This window comes from Cheilinus undulatus, linkage group 4 (assembly GCF_018320785.1).
Source record: "Cheilinus undulatus linkage group 4, ASM1832078v1, whole genome shotgun sequence".
NCBI classification, from domain to species: domain Eukaryota; kingdom Metazoa; phylum Chordata; class Actinopteri; order Labriformes; family Labridae; genus Cheilinus; species Cheilinus undulatus.
Window position 1 is genome coordinate 12,636,022 of NC_054868.1, and position 17,834 is coordinate 12,653,855.

General features: G+C 38.7%; 1 protein-coding gene across 1 annotated transcript; it reads right to left on the reverse strand.

The window, feature by feature from the left end:
- Positions 1 to 1,297: 1,297 nt before the first annotated feature.
- LOC121508643 (solute carrier family 43 member 3-like) lies at positions 1,298 to 17,055 on the reverse strand. The gene is made up of 13 exons (XM_041785631.1): positions 17,046 to 17,055; positions 16,225 to 16,485; positions 11,459 to 11,588; positions 7,559 to 7,605; positions 7,400 to 7,476; positions 7,179 to 7,271; positions 6,928 to 7,067; positions 5,363 to 5,493; positions 4,022 to 4,165; positions 2,068 to 2,175; positions 1,763 to 1,949; positions 1,515 to 1,638; positions 1,298 to 1,429 (listed from the first exon to the last, which is right to left on the reverse strand). The coding sequence occupies exons 1-13, from the start codon at positions 17,053 to 17,055 to the stop codon at positions 1,298 to 1,300; spliced, it is 1,584 nt and encodes a 527-aa protein (XP_041641565.1).
- Positions 17,056 to 17,834: the final 779 nt, after the last annotated feature.

Here is a 17,834-nt window from a genome sequence, read left to right on the forward strand (position 1 = left end):
TGTTTGGTTTTGGGTTTTTTTTTTTTTTTTTTTTTTTTTTGGTGTTTTCATGGAAATTTGGGAAATTTATATGTACGTTTTTTAATTACATTTGGAGTTTGAGGGTATCTTTTCAATAATTCAAGAATTACATGGAAAATTCAGGGAATTTGATTTGTATGTTTGGGGGAATTTACTTGGAATATTTTGGGTATTTTAATGGAAATTTGGGAAATGTATTTGTTGATATATGGGGGTTTGGGTTGGAATTAAGGTAGGGGGTGTCCATTGAAATATTTAGAATTTCATGGAAATTTAAGGGAATTCGTTTGGATGTTTTTGGATTTTACATCATTTCATGGATTTTGGGGGAATACATTTATAGTTTTGGGGGCAATTTGATTTAAAAAAAAAGAAGAAGAATTTGCTTGAAGTTTTTTTCCCCAGGAATTGACTTGACAGAGTAAGCTGTTTGGCACTGGCAGAGAGGATTTGGTACATTTTTCATTGGTGCAACCTACACACTCAGCTCTGCTGCTCATCCCTCAAATGCATGATTCTTACAAATGTGGCACCAATTAAAAGGGAAATAAACAGGCTTTCCACCGGTATAAGTTTATCACCAAGAAGCGTTGCTACAACAAAAATAATCTACCAAACACAAATGTTCTTACTTTTTGTGCTAAGGTTAGTTTAATTGGTGATGTGCACACCTGTTATATTTTGTTGATCTGGCTGGCCCTGGAATGAATGTGACAGACAGAGCACTCATTCAGTTTCTAGCTGCCATCTAGACCTGACCTCTTTATAAAGTGTCTTGAGATAACTTCAGTTATGTAAACAAAGATTGAATGATTGATCAGCTCAGTTGCATCACATGTAGCTATCATAAAGGCAAAGCTGCACAGTTCAAAACTGAACCACTCTTCAGAGTTAAATAACTGGAAAGTATGAGTCCAGATAGGAAGGCACTCGGGTCCAGATCCTGACCCAGGTGCCAATTAGTGACCCACGCTCCAGCTTATTGTGATATCCCTTCTGCTTTGCTAAGCATTTATGCAGTTTGACCTCAGAGTCAAAGCAGAGACTGGAGAGTATTTGCAGAATACTTAGTCCTGTTTGTGTAAGACTGAGGTTTATATACATACGAGACAGAATCAATCTCCAGAGGAAGAATCTAAGTGTATTAGTTCATAAAACTTGATTATCCTCACTGGGATGATAAAGCGTTTTAACACTGTTTAATATAAAAATCTTAAATACAAGAAATTAAGAAGATTATTAAGTCTTTCTTGTTGCATCGTAAAAAGTCAACACTTTAAAAGGCCTGTTGTTCATTGGCTTCTTGTTTAGTGATTGTTCTCTGTTTGTCCAGCTTCCTGCAGTAGAGACTGACTTGGATCGGATGGATAAAAGCAAGAAGAGACAGCAAGATGACACCTACATTTACCTGTGAGAATGAGAAGAAAAAAAAGAAAATTGGCCAAGCTTTAAGCTGTTTTGACATAAGTATCACACAACATCTTAACACTTACATAAAGTGGATCACCATGGAGCCGGTGCTGGATGAGATGAAGGACTGGAACCTGAAGAAGCAGCCCAAGAGCTGATAATGACATCGCAATCCCTGACATCTTCCCAAAATGAGTCACAGGAAATCTGGAGGGGTTTATGAAAGATGGAGTAAGGAATGAAAAAAAGGAAGAGTGCGGGATGAAAATGTTTTTGTTTTGGCTGTTCACTTAAACAATAGGCTGGAATTAAGATGGAAATAGGAACGTACGCTATGCTGATGAAGGCTTGATGGCCTCCATAAAAGAAGGAGCTGTTTATAACTTGCAGGACAAAGGTGAAATACTGCAGGGGAAGGACAGGGATGGTGAAGCAAATACAGAAGAGAAAACACTGAAGGGAGGTGAGGAAGAGGGAGAGGCAGGATGAACGCAGGTCTGACTCCCGTCGGGTTTCTCCTAGAAGAAGACAGGCAAGACAAAAATGAATATGGGTCATTTTTGAATTTGCTGCAGATTTTTTTTTTCCTGATGGCAAACATTTAAGCTGTAATGCATCTCTGCAGAACAAAAGTACCTGTAGCCAGAGTTCTCTTCTTGTGTCTGTCCATGATGAGTCCGTTCACGGGAGCAAACAGTACACTGCACAGCTGGGTGATGGCGAACGCATTGGTGTAGTGACTCACTGAGGAGGGAGGGATAAAAGGTGATGCTTGTTTTTGAGGAGGTGGAAACAGATCGAAAATTGCAAATAAGACTAATCCTACAACAATGTCCAGTATCTGAAAGCGGTAAAAATGCTTTAAAAGTTTAAACCACAGAGACATTTATAAGCATGATTAGATTATTTACATCTTTAAATTTCTAATGTTTTTAGTGGGATTGACAAGCTTCAGCATAAAAAACTCCAAAGATGAATCTGAAGTACTAGCGTTGCACTACAGCACTACTATTCATACTCATAATGAACTGTAAATTAAAATAAACAAAAAAGGAAACAGTGTTCTGTAACTGTAAGATCAAGCACTCATCAGCTTTGCACTTCACCGCTGCTCATTTTAAAGGAATATTTCTGTATTTTTTAATTTGGGCTGTATAAGGGACTTGGCAGTGCTTTCAGTGAGCTGATTAAAACAACAACAGTCTGAACTGAAACAAACAAGAAATGAGCGATTTTGACTCAAGTAGCGATGACATGCCGTTTACTTGGGTTCTGAGGGAATATTCTTATGACCTGGAGTACACAGAGGAACAACTTCTGTAGATGAGACTTAGCAGGAAGAAAGAGAGAGGAGAGAAACTTTAGTAGTCCTCCTCCACTTGAAGCTGCATGCAGCATCAGATCACGTGTGCTGTCTGAACTGCAGACTGCACAGCTTTACTAACTGTTGCAGCACCATCATCGACAGTTTTTTGAATGGATGTTTACTTACATACCCCATCAATCATTTTGGCACTGAAGTTTCACTTTCTCCTGACAATTTAGTTTAACTTTTATTCGCTGGAGTGGAGAGGGGAGGGGGCAACAGGCCCCCAAAATAACGGTGCCAGAGACCAGGGGCCCCCACTGCCTCTGAAGGTGGTTGTAGCATAGTTGAACACAGCTGTTCATATAACAGAACAGCCCTATGCAGACTTACATTGAAAGGATTTTTTTAAACATTACTTTGATTTCAGCATAAATCTCAAGAAATTATTATGTTTTCATTTGATATTAAAATAATGTAATCCATACATTTTTATAAAAATTGGTTAAATAAAAAATTTGAAATCTTTAAAAGATCTTTGATTTTAGAAGACATCTAGCGCCCCCCTCAGTGTCTCGCAACCCGCAAGGGGAGTCCCTACCCCATGTTAAAAACCACTGCTTTAGGACACATGATTGGGCCAGTAAAATGTCTTTCTAAACAAAATGACCAACAGGCTGCTCCCCCTGCTCTATGGGTTGGTACCAGGCAAAAAAAAAAGCTTAAATAAATCATTCAGGCCCAGAAGTATGTTGGTCCATCTGTAAAATCCCAGGTATGGCAGATTGCCAGTCCAGCCCTGGTGTTTGTGCTTGAATGAACTCTAATGTAGCTGTTTATTTTGATGATGAAGGCTTCATGCTCTAAAAATGTGTATCTAGGGATATAAAAAGTTGCCAAATCCAAGATTCAATTTTACTTGTAATTTTTGATGTCAGCTTATATTTGATTTTATCATTTTCTTTATAGCCTGTTAATACATTTAAATTAATACTTAATATTCACTTTACTATAAATCTAAAACTGGAAAACTTCCCATGAGCTGATAATGAAGTATTAAGCTTAAAGTCTGAATTCTCAGGACTCCTGCTATTGTAACCATCCAATATTTCTATTTATCCCTCCTTTTTCCCCCAAAGATAGACATTAAGTAAAAAGACACTGTCATGATCAGAGCGTTCCACATTGAGCCAACATAAGTCAAACTTGGTATCCTTCTTAATTCTATGAAGCAGTAAGCAACATATGGAAAACAAGTCTAAGGACTTCAATCCTCTAACTCACCAGAGGTTTGGTCATCCTTGGCCAGCCGGGTGAGCATGGAGTTGACGTTGGACAGGAAGATGGTATGACAGAAGAGGATGGTGACCACCCACACTAGGTGCCACAGGAAGAGCCAGGACAAGACACAGCTCCGGAAACTAGCCACTGTTTGTATGAAAACGTGAAGAGATCAAAAATTTATATTTGAAATTACAAAGAAGCTGAGGTTGAAGTTGCACATCATGCAATTCATCTTATAAAACATGTAATATTAAGCCAAGACTTTGGCTTGATTTCCAGTTCTGGTCCTGTCAACATTTTGCATTAACAATGCGTTTTGGGTATTCAGATACTGAGTGACTGTAATTAGTACATTCATCCATAGTATGCTCTGACAACTTCATCTTCAGTGATGACCTGTTTCAGACCTCTCCTGCCCACCTCTTATGCAAACAACAGCCCATACATTGTTTCCATGGCTCTGTTACTGTGGCTTGGTATCAGCATAACATGGGCAGTGAACCTTCTGGCAATACAAATGAATGGAGGCAATTAAGGCACAGACTTAGCAACTAGCTGTGTCTCTTTAACAGCTTTTCTCCCTCATTCTGTCATAAACATGCTGTTGAAGGAAACGTGATATATTATTTAGCACATAAATCTGGTCGGCTACTGCTAAGATTGAAATGACAACTCAGTTCAAGACACAAATTACAGTGGAGTTGTGTTGTGTCATTTGTGTCATATGCAGAAGAACTGGTTCCAGGAGCTGGCTCTTGTTTTAGAGACAGTTTCCTTTTTTTCCATTTTTGTTGTTTTAAAGATATAAAAGGCAAAATGGTACCAAATGAAGAGCCTTTTGGGAAAGATCATCTCTTATACTGACATGAGACAAAACTTCAGACCTTTAAAAAATAGTCACAATCCTTATCACTTTATGTGAATTGGATGAGCACAAATAAAAGCATGTTCTTTTGTTTACTGCTAGAACACTACAGATTATGTCAGTTGATGGGGTTGTCTTTATTGCACGTTCAAATATATTATGTCTATAATACCAAAATAATCTAGATAAGCCCTTAAGAGTTCCTTTAGTATCCTAACGCACAGTTTTTGGGAAGCAGCCATTTTTTTCGTAATGACAAAAATGTCAGCTTCCCAAAATCAGCTGTGGAAATAATATGTAATTTTTTTCCCACTTTAAACAAATCAATCTTTTAAACTACTTCAGAGTGAAATAAACATATCAAATATAAATCATAGTTTTTAAAGTTAAGTATCAGGTTGATAGCAGAGCTTTGAGAGGAACTTTGTGCTTTCTAAGTCACATTAAGGGAAAAAAAGTATCATAAATAACACCACCTTCTTCTTTCTTGGGTTCCATCTCTGGCGTTGTTCCCTCAGTCTGCATGTCCATTTTCCTCGGATATTCATGCTCCTTCATGTCTTCTAGCTTGTTATTTTTTTTGTCTTTTCTTCCAGGACATCTCACTCTGTCACAGCAGAGAGGCGGAGTAAAAAAACTGACCCTCACAGCAACAAGAACAACAGAAAATGTAGAACTACTGCATGGTGGTCATATGCCTTAGACGGGTCTCAGACTTGAAGTAAACGATGGCAGAGGCTGCTGATAGCCATCCACTTAAGACTGTAAGAAGTAATGAAGAGATAAAGAAAAAAAGGAGGATTTTATCAGGCAATGTCAGGGGTGTCAAACTCAAGAATCAGAAAAATTCCTTCCCTTCCCCCTTCTCTTTCTCCTCCTTTCAAAAAATGTGTGCTGAAACAAGCTGTTCTCAGATTTTACCCTCATGACCTCACATGGGGAGTAAGGACCTGCCCCCAGGTTTGGTTGGCCCTGTGATTTAATATTTTGGCCTTTCAATTCATGATTTAGACTTTTTATCTAATTTTTTGACCTTTAAGATTCACAATTCTAAAATTTAGGTCATATTTTGACCTTTTTAAACACATAATTTCAAATTTCATGTCGTGTTTTTACCTTTTTAACTCCAAACTTTGACTTTTAATCTCATACTCTGACCTTTTAGCCTCATTATGTTGGCTTTTATTTTATATTTCGACCTCTAAAACTCATGATTTTGTTTTTCTGTCTCATACAGTTGCCTTTTAAAAACATTTTGACTTTTAATTTTGTGTTTTGACCTTTTGAACAAATAAGTTTGATGTAAACTTATCATTTTGACCTATTTTACATTAAAATCATTCATCGTCAGTGCAAAGTATTTTTCCTCTTGTAATTTGTTGCTGGTGAAAATGAGGATGACAGTTTATAGTTCAATATTGACCCTGTTAGACCCCCAGGTTCTACCTCAATTCAGAATCTGGCCTCTGCTATGATTGGGTTTGACACCCCTGGCCTATACGCTCTTGGAGGAGCTGTAGTAGCAGCTCTGATGCAGACTTAACCACACATGCATTAAGTAACATTTTCCTGTTATGCTTACACCAAATTTTCCACTTCCTCTAAGAGTAATGTTTTTTTAATCTCCAAAAAATGTTCTTGAGATGTCAAGGGATGAACATGAGTCCCAACACCTCTAACTTTTGACCTCCAAATTCAAATCAGTTGAGTCAGAGTTTTGCAAATTTTGAAGAAAAATCCTCAAACGATTCTTGAGATCTTGTGTTCACAAGAATGGACATATGTGTGAACAGACAATCCAGAAACATAATACATTCTTGGCAATCACTGGCGTGAAGGCATAAACCCTTTTAAATAATCCATCACTAAATGATTCAACATGATAATAAAGCTCCAAATATGACATAACTGTCATGCAAATCAAGATTGAACGGTTTTAAATCAACATCTAAGGCCAACAGAGTCAGCCTCTTGATGGGGGACAACCTCATCAAGAAACAGACTTTGAGCCACTCTTCAGGATAATGTAGTTTGTCCTGACCCGTATGTGTAAATTTCAGGAAGCGGGTAGGGGATGTGTCCTCTGGGCATTAGGAACAAGGTACGTAAAAGAAGGATGATGCTACATGAGGTGACGAAGAGGAAAGACACAAAAAGAGACACTCCTCTTTCATGCAGCAACTGCAGGTAGAAACACAAGAGAGGCACATATATGAGTTTGTTTTGTGAATTTTGTGAATTAAAGTATAATAAAGTCACATTACAGTGTTTTTAGCATCCACTTTCTCCTACCTTTATGACAAGAAACACAGCAGCAGAAGAGTCAAAGGCTCCATTGTAGACCGTAATGATGGTGGAGCGATAGAAGTGAAACAGGTTCCCCACCTAGACAGATATTTGATCTCTTACAAGACATTATATTTCATGAAACATTTTAATGTATTTGTGAATGTATGTTCTATGATCTAACCCACACACAATCTCCGTTTAAAGTCATGGATGTAAAAATGTACCTGTGCGTTAGTGGTGTGGAGGATTGTGCCAGAAATAATGAGACATGATATGGCCGGGTACAGCAACAGTGACATCTCTGTGTGAAGGAAGGATTAGAAATAGGTGAGGACAAATAGAGATGAAAAAATACAATAGCTGAAATGAACAAAAACACAAACCTGCATTTGACAGAGTGATGAACAGCGTAGCAGTAGTGAACAAGAATCTGCAGGAAGATATTTAACATGTGACTTCATGCGAAGAGGTAAATGGTACAGTCTCACTGGATCTTTTATATACTTCAAAACTCAATCCAAATACAGTTATAGTCACTTTTATATGATACTTGAATGGACATTTGCTATTAAATGACCCAAATCTGTACTTGTGCCTTCACAGTATGGTGCAGGCAAATTTTGACCAGTGACAGGACTTCATCTCTGATTCTGGACTTTACAACATTTTACAGCTTAATGTCAACCTCCTATTATTTGAGCCGGTTGGTAAACCTGGAGCCAGATTTGCAGTTTGGTGATACACTATATTGCCAAAAGTATTCACTCACCCTTCCAAATAATTGAAATCAGGTGTTTCAATCACTTCCATGGCCACAGGTGTATAAAATCAAGCACCTAGGCATGCAGACTGTTTCTACAAACATTAGTGAAAGCTCAGTGAATTCCAGCGTGCTACTGTGATAGGATGCCACCTGTGCAACAAGTCCAGTTGTGAAATTTCCTCGCTCCTAAATATTCCACATCAGCTGTCAGTGGTATCATAACAAAGTGGAAACAATTGGGAAGGACAGCAACTCAGCCACGAAGTGGTAGGCCACATAAAATGATGAAGCGGGGTCAGCAGATGCTGAGGCGCATAGTACGCAGAGGTCGCCAACTCTCTGCAGAGTCAGTCGCTACAGACCTCCAAACTTCATGTGGCCTTCAGATTACCTCAAGAACAGTGTGTATAGAGCTTCATGAAATGGATTTCCATGACCAAGCAGCTGCATCCCAGCCATACATCACCAAGTGCAATGCAAAGTGTCAGATGCAGTGGTGTAAAGCACGCTGCCACTGGACTCTGGAGCAGTTGAGACGCGTTCTCTGGAATGACAAATCGGGCCTCTCCATCTGGCAATCTGATGGATGAACTTGGGTTTGGCAGCTGCCAGGAGAATGGTACTCGTCTGACTGCATTGTGCCAAGTGAAAAGTTTGGTGGAGGGGCAATTATGGTGTGGGGTTGTTTTCAGGAGCTGGGCTTGGCCCCTGAGTTCCAGTGAAAGGAACTCTGAATGCTTCAGCATACCAAGAGACCAAGAGATTTTAGACAATTCCATGCTTCCAACTTTGTGGTAACAGTTTGGGGATGGCCCCTTCCTGTTCCAACATGACTGTGCACCAGTGCACAAAGCAAGGTCCATAAAGACATGGATGAGAGAGTTTGGTGTGGATGAACTTGACTGGCCTGCACAGAGTCCTGACCTCAACCCAACAGAACACCTTTGAGATGAATCAGAGCGGAGACTGAGAGCCAGGCCTTCTTGTCCAGCATCAGTGTGTCCCAGAAGAGTTGAAGCTGTTATAGCTGCAAAGGGTGCACCGATGTCATATGAAACCCTTTGGATTAGGACCGGGAGGTCATTTAAGTTCATATGGCAGTTAAGGCAGGTGAGCGAATACTTTTGGTAATATATTGTATTTCAGCATAAATAAGGATGACAAAAGTAGGGCAGACTGCAAACAATGCAGCTCTAAATTATCAAGAGAAGGGGTGAAGAACATCTGATGAAAATAAAACAAATACATCATCCTTTTAAAGACTTCAGTTCTACCAGTATTCCTTCAGTGGCCCACAGGCCCATGTTAAAATGCCCCATTTTTGAAGCATAAAAAAAATATGAAGCTAAGACATTAAATTTTAGAACCTTTTTGTCAACCTTTCATAGGATAAAATAAGATAATAGAAAGATGAGATAAGCCTTTAGGGGTACCCCCCATAGGGGGTAAATTTGGCTATTACAACAGCTCAATAGGAGAGGGACAAGAAATTAACTATATATAACAAAAGTAAGACATAAAATATGCAGCAATACTTAAACACAATATAACAATAAACAGCAATAATAATATCAACAACAATAACAGTTTTATTAACATGTGTACACCTTCACCTGTGGAGGGACTAAGACCAGATTATAAGTAAAAACACATACAGTGTGCATAGTGCTGATGTTAAAGATGTTAACGAGGCTATTTTTAAAATGTAAGGAGTAGAAAGTGGAGATAATTGCATGAAAATGTAAGGAGTAGAAGTAAAAAGTAGGCTGAAAAATAATTACTCCAGTGTTACAGTGTTACAGTGTTAATTACTAAGTGTTTGTACTTAGTTACTTGACATTTCCGTTTATTAGACATGCAAAAATTAATACTGAAGTGTTTTCTCAGCAGTAAACTTCACAGGCATGTTTTGGGGACCACTGAGACCAATGTAAACTTGTACTAAATGGGTAAAATATGTGAACAAGGAGAATGTTCAAGAGAGGTTGAGTCAAAGCCCAGACCTCGATCGAATAGAGAATTTGTGGCTGGTCTTGGAAAGGGCTGTTCACGCCTGATGCCTGTGCAACCTGACAAAGCTTGAGCAGTTTTGCAGAGAAGAATGGAGTAAAATTGCAGTGTCCAGATGTGCAAGCCTGATTTCGACCTATCTATACAGACTCAGTGCTGTGATTGCAGCCAAAGGATCATCTAACTAAATACTGACCTGAGAGGGATGAATATTTATGTGGTCACTTATTTTACATTACATATTTTCATTTAGCTGACATAACTTCATGGCAATCTTTTTTTCACTTATATATCACTTACATTATAGAGGTTTTATCTTGCAATTTTTTTTGTAATAAGTCAACTTATAATGACCATGATCGATTTCTAAAATCAGTAAAAGGGTAAAACATCCAAGGGGATGAATACTTTAATGGACACTGATCAATCTTTTACATTTGACAGCTGTACCAAACAGCTAACAAACTCACATTTTTGGGGGGTTTATTTAAACATTATAACAAACTTACAACTCTTGTTTCCCTGCTAAACTTGAAATGCTCATACATGTTTTCATCTTATAATGTATTGATTATTGTAATTCACTCTTTACCTCCCTTAACACGTCCGCGCTAAATCATCTCCAGTCAGTACAAAATGCTGCAGCCACAGTATCAACAAGGTCAAACAAACACTCCTGTACTTAGATCCTGTCACTGGTGCCCTGTTACCTTCAGGATCAAGTTGAAGAACCTCTCACTCACTTACATGGTAAAGCTCCAGATTATTTGCCAGAAGTCATTCACCCCTACCAGACATCCCGCCCCCTTAGATCAAACACACAGGAGTATCTCTTTGTCCCACACACTCACTGAAAGACACGATAGAGCCATAGCCTCAAATCTCTGGAATTAGCTGCCCCTGTCTTTGTGCTCTGCTAAAGCTCTCCAACACTCTGAATGAAGTGTGTTGTTGGCCAGCATCAAGCTGATTGTCATCACCTTTGACCTGCCTCATGCTGTCTGACCAGAAAGGCTACATGCCACTAGCAGACAGGCTAAACTAGCAAGAAATAACCTGAATTTTTGGTTACAGATTGCTGGCCCTGGGCAGTTACCAAGTTACCTTAATGGTTAATCCAGCTTTACTCCTAAGCAAACTAAGCATTATTTTGAGAAGCAAGTATTTGTCAGAGATTTGGCTTTGTTAACTCAGTCTCAAGGCAAAAAACCTTTCACTTCTTATCTCACAGAAAACTTGGTTTAGATCTTTCAGGCAGGTGCTACAACTCTCACATTAATGGACAACTGTAAACGAAGGTTAGCTTTGTGGGTCGAAGCAACACCTGCCCATACTTTAACCTTAACCGACCCGTCACAGTGAGCCTGACCTGTTATCTGTCCACAATCAGTGAGTAAATTCAGCTTTGTTAATTTGGTTGCATTTTGGCAACCTCGGGTTTTTAGTATTCATGAATACAAACACCCCTTAACGAACACTAAATAACCAATCAAGCTTTCACTGCACTTACATTGATATTACCCTTGTAACTGTGGTTCCAAAGCGGTCAAAGACACATCCAATGGGGAAGCGTATTATTGTGTTGATGATGAGAGCGATACACATGACAAGAGAGAACTGCTCATCCTGGCCCGTGCAATCTGGAAGAAATGAAAATAACAACGGATACATTTGTACTGGAAATAAAGTCACTATTAATGTGTGTACAGTCTAAGCTGTGTATAAAAAACAATAGTATTAGAGCGCCTGTTAATTCAAAGTAAGCTTGATTGTTGAAAACGTTGACTTTTCTGCAGTATCTGATGCAGCAATAACTTTTTTTTTTTTTTAAGTTTTCCTGGTGTTATTGCAAAGTTGACTATTCTCTAAAAGTCATATCAATGTTTATAACTCCTTGAGTAATCTCATTTTAAACTGTACTTTAATTTTTTAAAACACATTTTTAATGAGTCATATTGACAAGTGTGCATAAACATACATGCATACACTAAATGGACAAAAGTTTTCGGCCACCTGAACACGACACCAACGAGGACTTTAATGACATTGCATTCAAATCCATGTACTTTAATATAGAGTTTGCTCCTCTTTTGCAGCTTTAACAACCTCCACTTCACTTGAAAGACTTTCCACAAGATTTTGGAGTGTTTCTGTTGGAATCTGTGCCAATTCATTCTGTAGCATTTATGAGGTAAGGCACTGATGCTGGATGAGAAGGCCTCAGCTTGCAGTCTACATTCCAGTTCAACCCAAAGGTGCACAAAGGGGCTGAGGTATGGGCTTTGTTTTTCCACACTGAGCTCATCAAGCCATGTCTTTATAGTCCTTGCTTTGTGAACTGGGGCACAGTCATGTTGGAATAGAAACAGCCTTCTCCAAACTGTTGCCACAAAGTTTGAAGCATACCATTGTCCAAAATGTCCAAGAGGTCAGCCCAAACCCTGAAAAACAGTCCCATAACATTATCCCTCCTCCACCAAACTTCACAGTTGGCACAATGCAGTCAGGCAGATAATGTTCTCCTGGCCTGACCAGACTCAACCACCTGACTGCCGAACAGAGAAGCATGATTTATCACACCAGAACAAGTTTCCACTGCTCCACATTCCAGAGTGGGTGTGCATTACCCCACTATGCAAAGCTTGGCATTGAACTTGGTGATATGAGACTTGTATGCAGCTGCTCAGCCATGGAAACCCACTCCATGAAGCTCCTGCTGCACAGTTTGTGTGCTTACATTAAAGCCAGTGGAAGTTCATGACTCTGCAGCTATGGATCAGCAGGGTGTTGGGGATTTTTACACACCGTACGCCTTAGGAGTCATTGACTGTGCTCTATGATTTAACGTGGTCTTCCTCTTCATGGCTAAGTTGCTGTTGTTCCCAAACACTTCCACTTTCTAATAATATCACTTACAGTTGACTGTGGAATATGCAGCAGGGATGAAATTTCATGAACTGTCTTATTTCAAAGGTAACATCCACCAACGTACCACACTTGAAGTCACTGAGCTCTTCAGAAAAAAAACATTTTAGTTTACAAAGGTTTGCAAATGGAGACTGCATGACTGGATGCTTGATTTTATACACCTGTGGCAACAGTGCTGGTGAAAACACCTGAATTTAATTATTAACAGATATGGTCAAATACTTTTGTCCATATACAGTAGTGTATATTCTTAAAGTAAATAAACAGGAATTCTTTTACAGAAATCCTCAAGACTTTAGCGATGAAAACTTCTATCTAATATTTTTCTCCCACTGGCTTGTCATACAGGAAGCTGGTTCACTGCAATTGTGTTTGAGTTTTCTTATATTCTGAATTATTAGGTAGTGAATACAAGTTCCTGTTCTGTTCTTCTGTTGCTAATTAAATTGCCATTCAAGGACTATAAAAACATATTTAATGTAGTTCACTTTAGTCCAGTTCACTGTAATCCACAGTAATTTAAGATTGCTGCTTTACAGGAAACGTAAGTGTAGAATACAGGGAGTGCAGCAGGTTTTGAACCAGTCTGACACAGTCATCAAACAACCACTGTGCTGTCACAACATGTAGATCAGAATGACTCTTTTCTCATCTTGGTAAACTGGTAGAGAAAGTCATAAGTCAGCTCTTCCTAAGGTGAGAAATTCACTTGCAGCTGATCTTGACTTATCTTATGACGTATAATTAATCAGAGCAAGATATTTTTAGGAAACTTTAGTGCCTTTCCTCTGAGGATCCTGAGATGAGGGACCTTTTTTGTATTGATGAGTAGCTTTAAAAAGAAATAGTGGAGACTCAGATTCCAACAGTTCATTTGGCCTTACATCTGTGATGTATACATATGTAATCAAGCAGCACTCTAGTAGCACTTTCGGACCTCGGATTACTATTTAACTCAGTGCCTTTAATACTAAATACAAACTTAATGTCCAAAAACAGGTTGGTCAAAATCCAGTGATATCAGTAGAGGCAGGGCAGCAAATTTTGCCACATGTACTTTGTTATTTTATCACCTGTGTCCAACAAGAACAAATGTATGTTGTTGTTTTCCTTTACTTGAATTTTTAGCTCAACTACTTATAAAGCTCCTTATCCCTAACAGGTTTTTCTTCCTCCTCATCAGAAACAAGGCGTACCTTATGCTTAGTTTCATTGCTGGGGGGAATTAAAGAAATATACACTCCCCTCCAAAAGTATTGGAACAGTGTGCCCAATTCCTTTATTTTTGCTGTAGACTGAAAACATTTGGGTTTGACATCAAAAGGTGAATATGAGACAAGAGATCATCATTTCAGCTTTTATTTACTGGTGTTTATGTCTTGATCTGATACACGACTTTGAAGATATAATATTTGTTTAAAATCACCCATTTTCATGTGAGCAAAAGTATTGGAACATGTGACTGACAGGTGTGTTTTGTTGCCCAGGCATGTCTTATTACGTTGATTATTCACACAATAAATAGTGCTGAATGTCTACGCTCGGTTTCAGATTTGGTTTTTGCCTGTGCAGACTGCTTTTACAGTTAGAGGTGTGACCAACATGAAATCCAGAGAGCTGTCTATGGGTGAAAAACAAGTGATTCTGAAGCTGAGAGAAGATGTAAAATCAGTCAGAGCCAAGGCATATGACATTGCCCCTACAACCACTAGGAATGTCCTGAAGAAGAAAGAATCCACTGGTGTGCTAAGTAACAGTTGTGAATGGGTAGACCAAGGAAAGCAGCAGTAGTTGACGACAGAAATATTGTGAGAGCTGTAAAGAAAGACCATAAAACAACTGTTAGTGACATCAGCAACAACCTCCAGAGGGCAGGAGTGAAGGTATCACCATCTACTGTTCACAGAAGACTTCATGAACAAAAGTACAGAGGCTACACCAGAAGATGCAAACCACTCATTAGCAAGAAGAATAGGAAGGCAAGGCTGGGATTTGCCAAAAAATACAGAGACAAGCCTTAAACATTCTGGGACAAAGTTTTATGGACTGATGAGACAAAGATGAACTGTTACTAAAGGGATGGAAAGGCTTAAGTTTGGAGAAAGAAAGGATCTGCTCATGATCCCAAGCATACAACCTCATCTGTGAAACACAGTGGAGGTAATGTCATGGCTTGGGCTTTCATGGCTTCTTCTGGGACGGGCTCATTCATCTTCAATGAGGATTTAACACATGATGGCAGCAGCAAAATGATCTCAGAAGTCTACAGAAACATTTTGTCCGCCAATTTAAAGAAAGATGCAACCAAACTGATTGGGAGATCCTTCATCATGCAGCAAGATAATGACCAAAAACACACTGGCAAAACAACAAAGGAGTTCATCAGGGGCAATAAGTGGAAGGTTATAGACTGGCCAAGTCAATCTCCAGACTTGAACCCTATAGAGCATTTCACCTGCTAAAGAGGAGACTGAAGAGAGTAAACAAATGAAAGAGGTTGCAGTGAAAGCCTGGAAAAGCATCAAATAGAAGAATGCAAAAGTTTGGCAATGTCAGTGGGTCACAGACTTGATGCAGTTACTGCAAGAAAATGATTTGCAACTAAATATCAAGTCTTGTTAACTTCAATCTATTTTTAGTCTCTCTGTTCCAAGACTTTTGCTCACCTAAAAATGTGATGTTCCCTTACAAATAATGCTATCTCCTAAGTTGTGTATCAGATCCACATGTAAATACCTGGAAATAAAAGCTGAAATGATCTCTTGTCTCATATTAATCTTTTTGTGTCAAACCCAAATGGTTTTAGTCTAAAGCAAAAATAAAGGAATTGGGCCCACTGTTCCAATACTTTTTGAGGGGACTGTCTTATATTTTAAAATATATATCAAATACAAGGCCATTCAAATCAAAAACCCAGCCACTTTAAATAGCTTTGTGTCACCATATTCTGACAAATAAATGCTGGTCTGATTTAGAGGCTCCCATGTTTAGTGTTGAAATACTGTGAGTTAAAACAAAGGAGAAAAGCAGGAAGACATAAATTAAAGATGAATTGAAATATTTATCCAATAAAGACTAGAATAGCCAAGCAGGAGGTTGACTTACTCTCTTACAAAGCAAGAGAGAATTTAATGCTTTTGATCAAAATCCGATTTTTTTTCTCCTCGGTTAAATAGTGATACTTGTGCAAATTTACAAATTTCTGATCTTTCCCATCTTTACAGTGTTGTTTGAAAATAAAAAATGCATGTCTCATTCTAATTCTTGTCCCCAGTTAAGGGTAATTTTATAGACTGAAGTAAATTAAAACCTTAGCTATTCATTGAAACACATTCCCATTCATCTTACCTGTGTATGCAGCATGATCACTATCCCTGGTTGCATTGGTGCAGTATCCAGCAAAGTATCCATCAACTTTTAGCACAAACACCAGCGAGGCCCAGCCATAGGCCATCCCTGAGAAGAATAAACTCTCTAAAAGTCCTGACAGCAGCGTCAACCAATAGAGTGGCTTGGCCCTTTTCCCTGAGAGTCCAAACATGCTGCCAAACACTTCTGCTTCTGCTTGAGCAGCTGAGAGAGGTGAATCGACGGCGAACCCTGGGGTTACTTAGAAACGAAGACACACATTACTGACTTAAGAACAGCAGCTACGCATACACTGACCTCTGTCTTAAAAAAACTGTTTTGTGGAAGGAACTTGAAAATTAGGTCATAATCACATCATGGAGCACATCAACACAGAGAGCCTTTTAATCACACAGACAGATAAGCTTCTCCATGTACTTTATAACTTAACACTTTTATGACAGTCTCAAAAGAGGAGTCAAGATTACAAGACTCAATAAGTTTAAGAAAGGAAGTGCTCTTCTATTATGTCATGCAATCCTTCATGACTTACTTGTCTCTCTGGCTGCCATTTTAAACACACTCTCTGTCTCTGCTTCAGCCTTCCCACATCTACAGACGTACTTTGAAATGAAATCTGTCAACTATCCTGCAAGTTATATCCAGAGTGGGTGGGATTTTTCACACCAGTATCAGGTTTACAGCAGGAAAGTTCAGGTTGTGCAAGGTTGTTAAGTTATGGTAATGGGCTGTAAAACACACACAAAAAAAATGCATGACTTGTTGAGCCAGACAGTTACAAATGACTGAATGTTACTGACCTGACCTCATGGCTGCCACACGTTTTTACAGATGTTAAAAATCCCCTGGTCCTGACATTACTGAACAGAATCTTCAGAATGCTGGAGAGACTTCTGGCTTACATTTGTCTTCTGACATCATGAGGTCACACACACACATACATTTAAGAAATAAAATGGCTCCTATAAAACAATACTGCTTCTGTTCTGGAATTACAGTGCTTAGTCAGGCATTTTTCAGTCATGCATCAAGGGGCCTCAAAGGCATAGACCAAGGTTTACGTTGGAACATAGTTACACATCAAAAACTGTTATAATAATCTTCAAAAAAGTTGGGATGTTGTGCAAAATATGAATTAAAAAAATGAAGTGACATGCACTCTTTTTCAACTTATATCCCCTTGAATACAGCACACATGCAATACACAGTGCATTCAGAGTGCTCAGTGCTCAGACCCCCTTCACTTTGACCAATTTTCTTATGTTGCAGCCTGATGCTACACTCAAAAAGATTATTTTAATTCTCATTAATCTGTACTCAGTACTCCATCATGGCAAAGTGAAAGCAGAATTTTAGATTTGTTTTTGCAAATTTATGGAAACTTTAATCTGAAATATCACACTGACATACAGTAAGTATTTAGACCCTATGCAACAACACTTAAAATTTATCTCAGGTGCTTCCCATTCCTCTTGATCGTTGCTGAGATGTTTCTGTACCTTGACTGGAATCCAACTGTGGTAAAATAAACTAATTGGACATGACTTTGAAGGACACATACCTCTCTATAGAAGGCCTCACAGCTGACA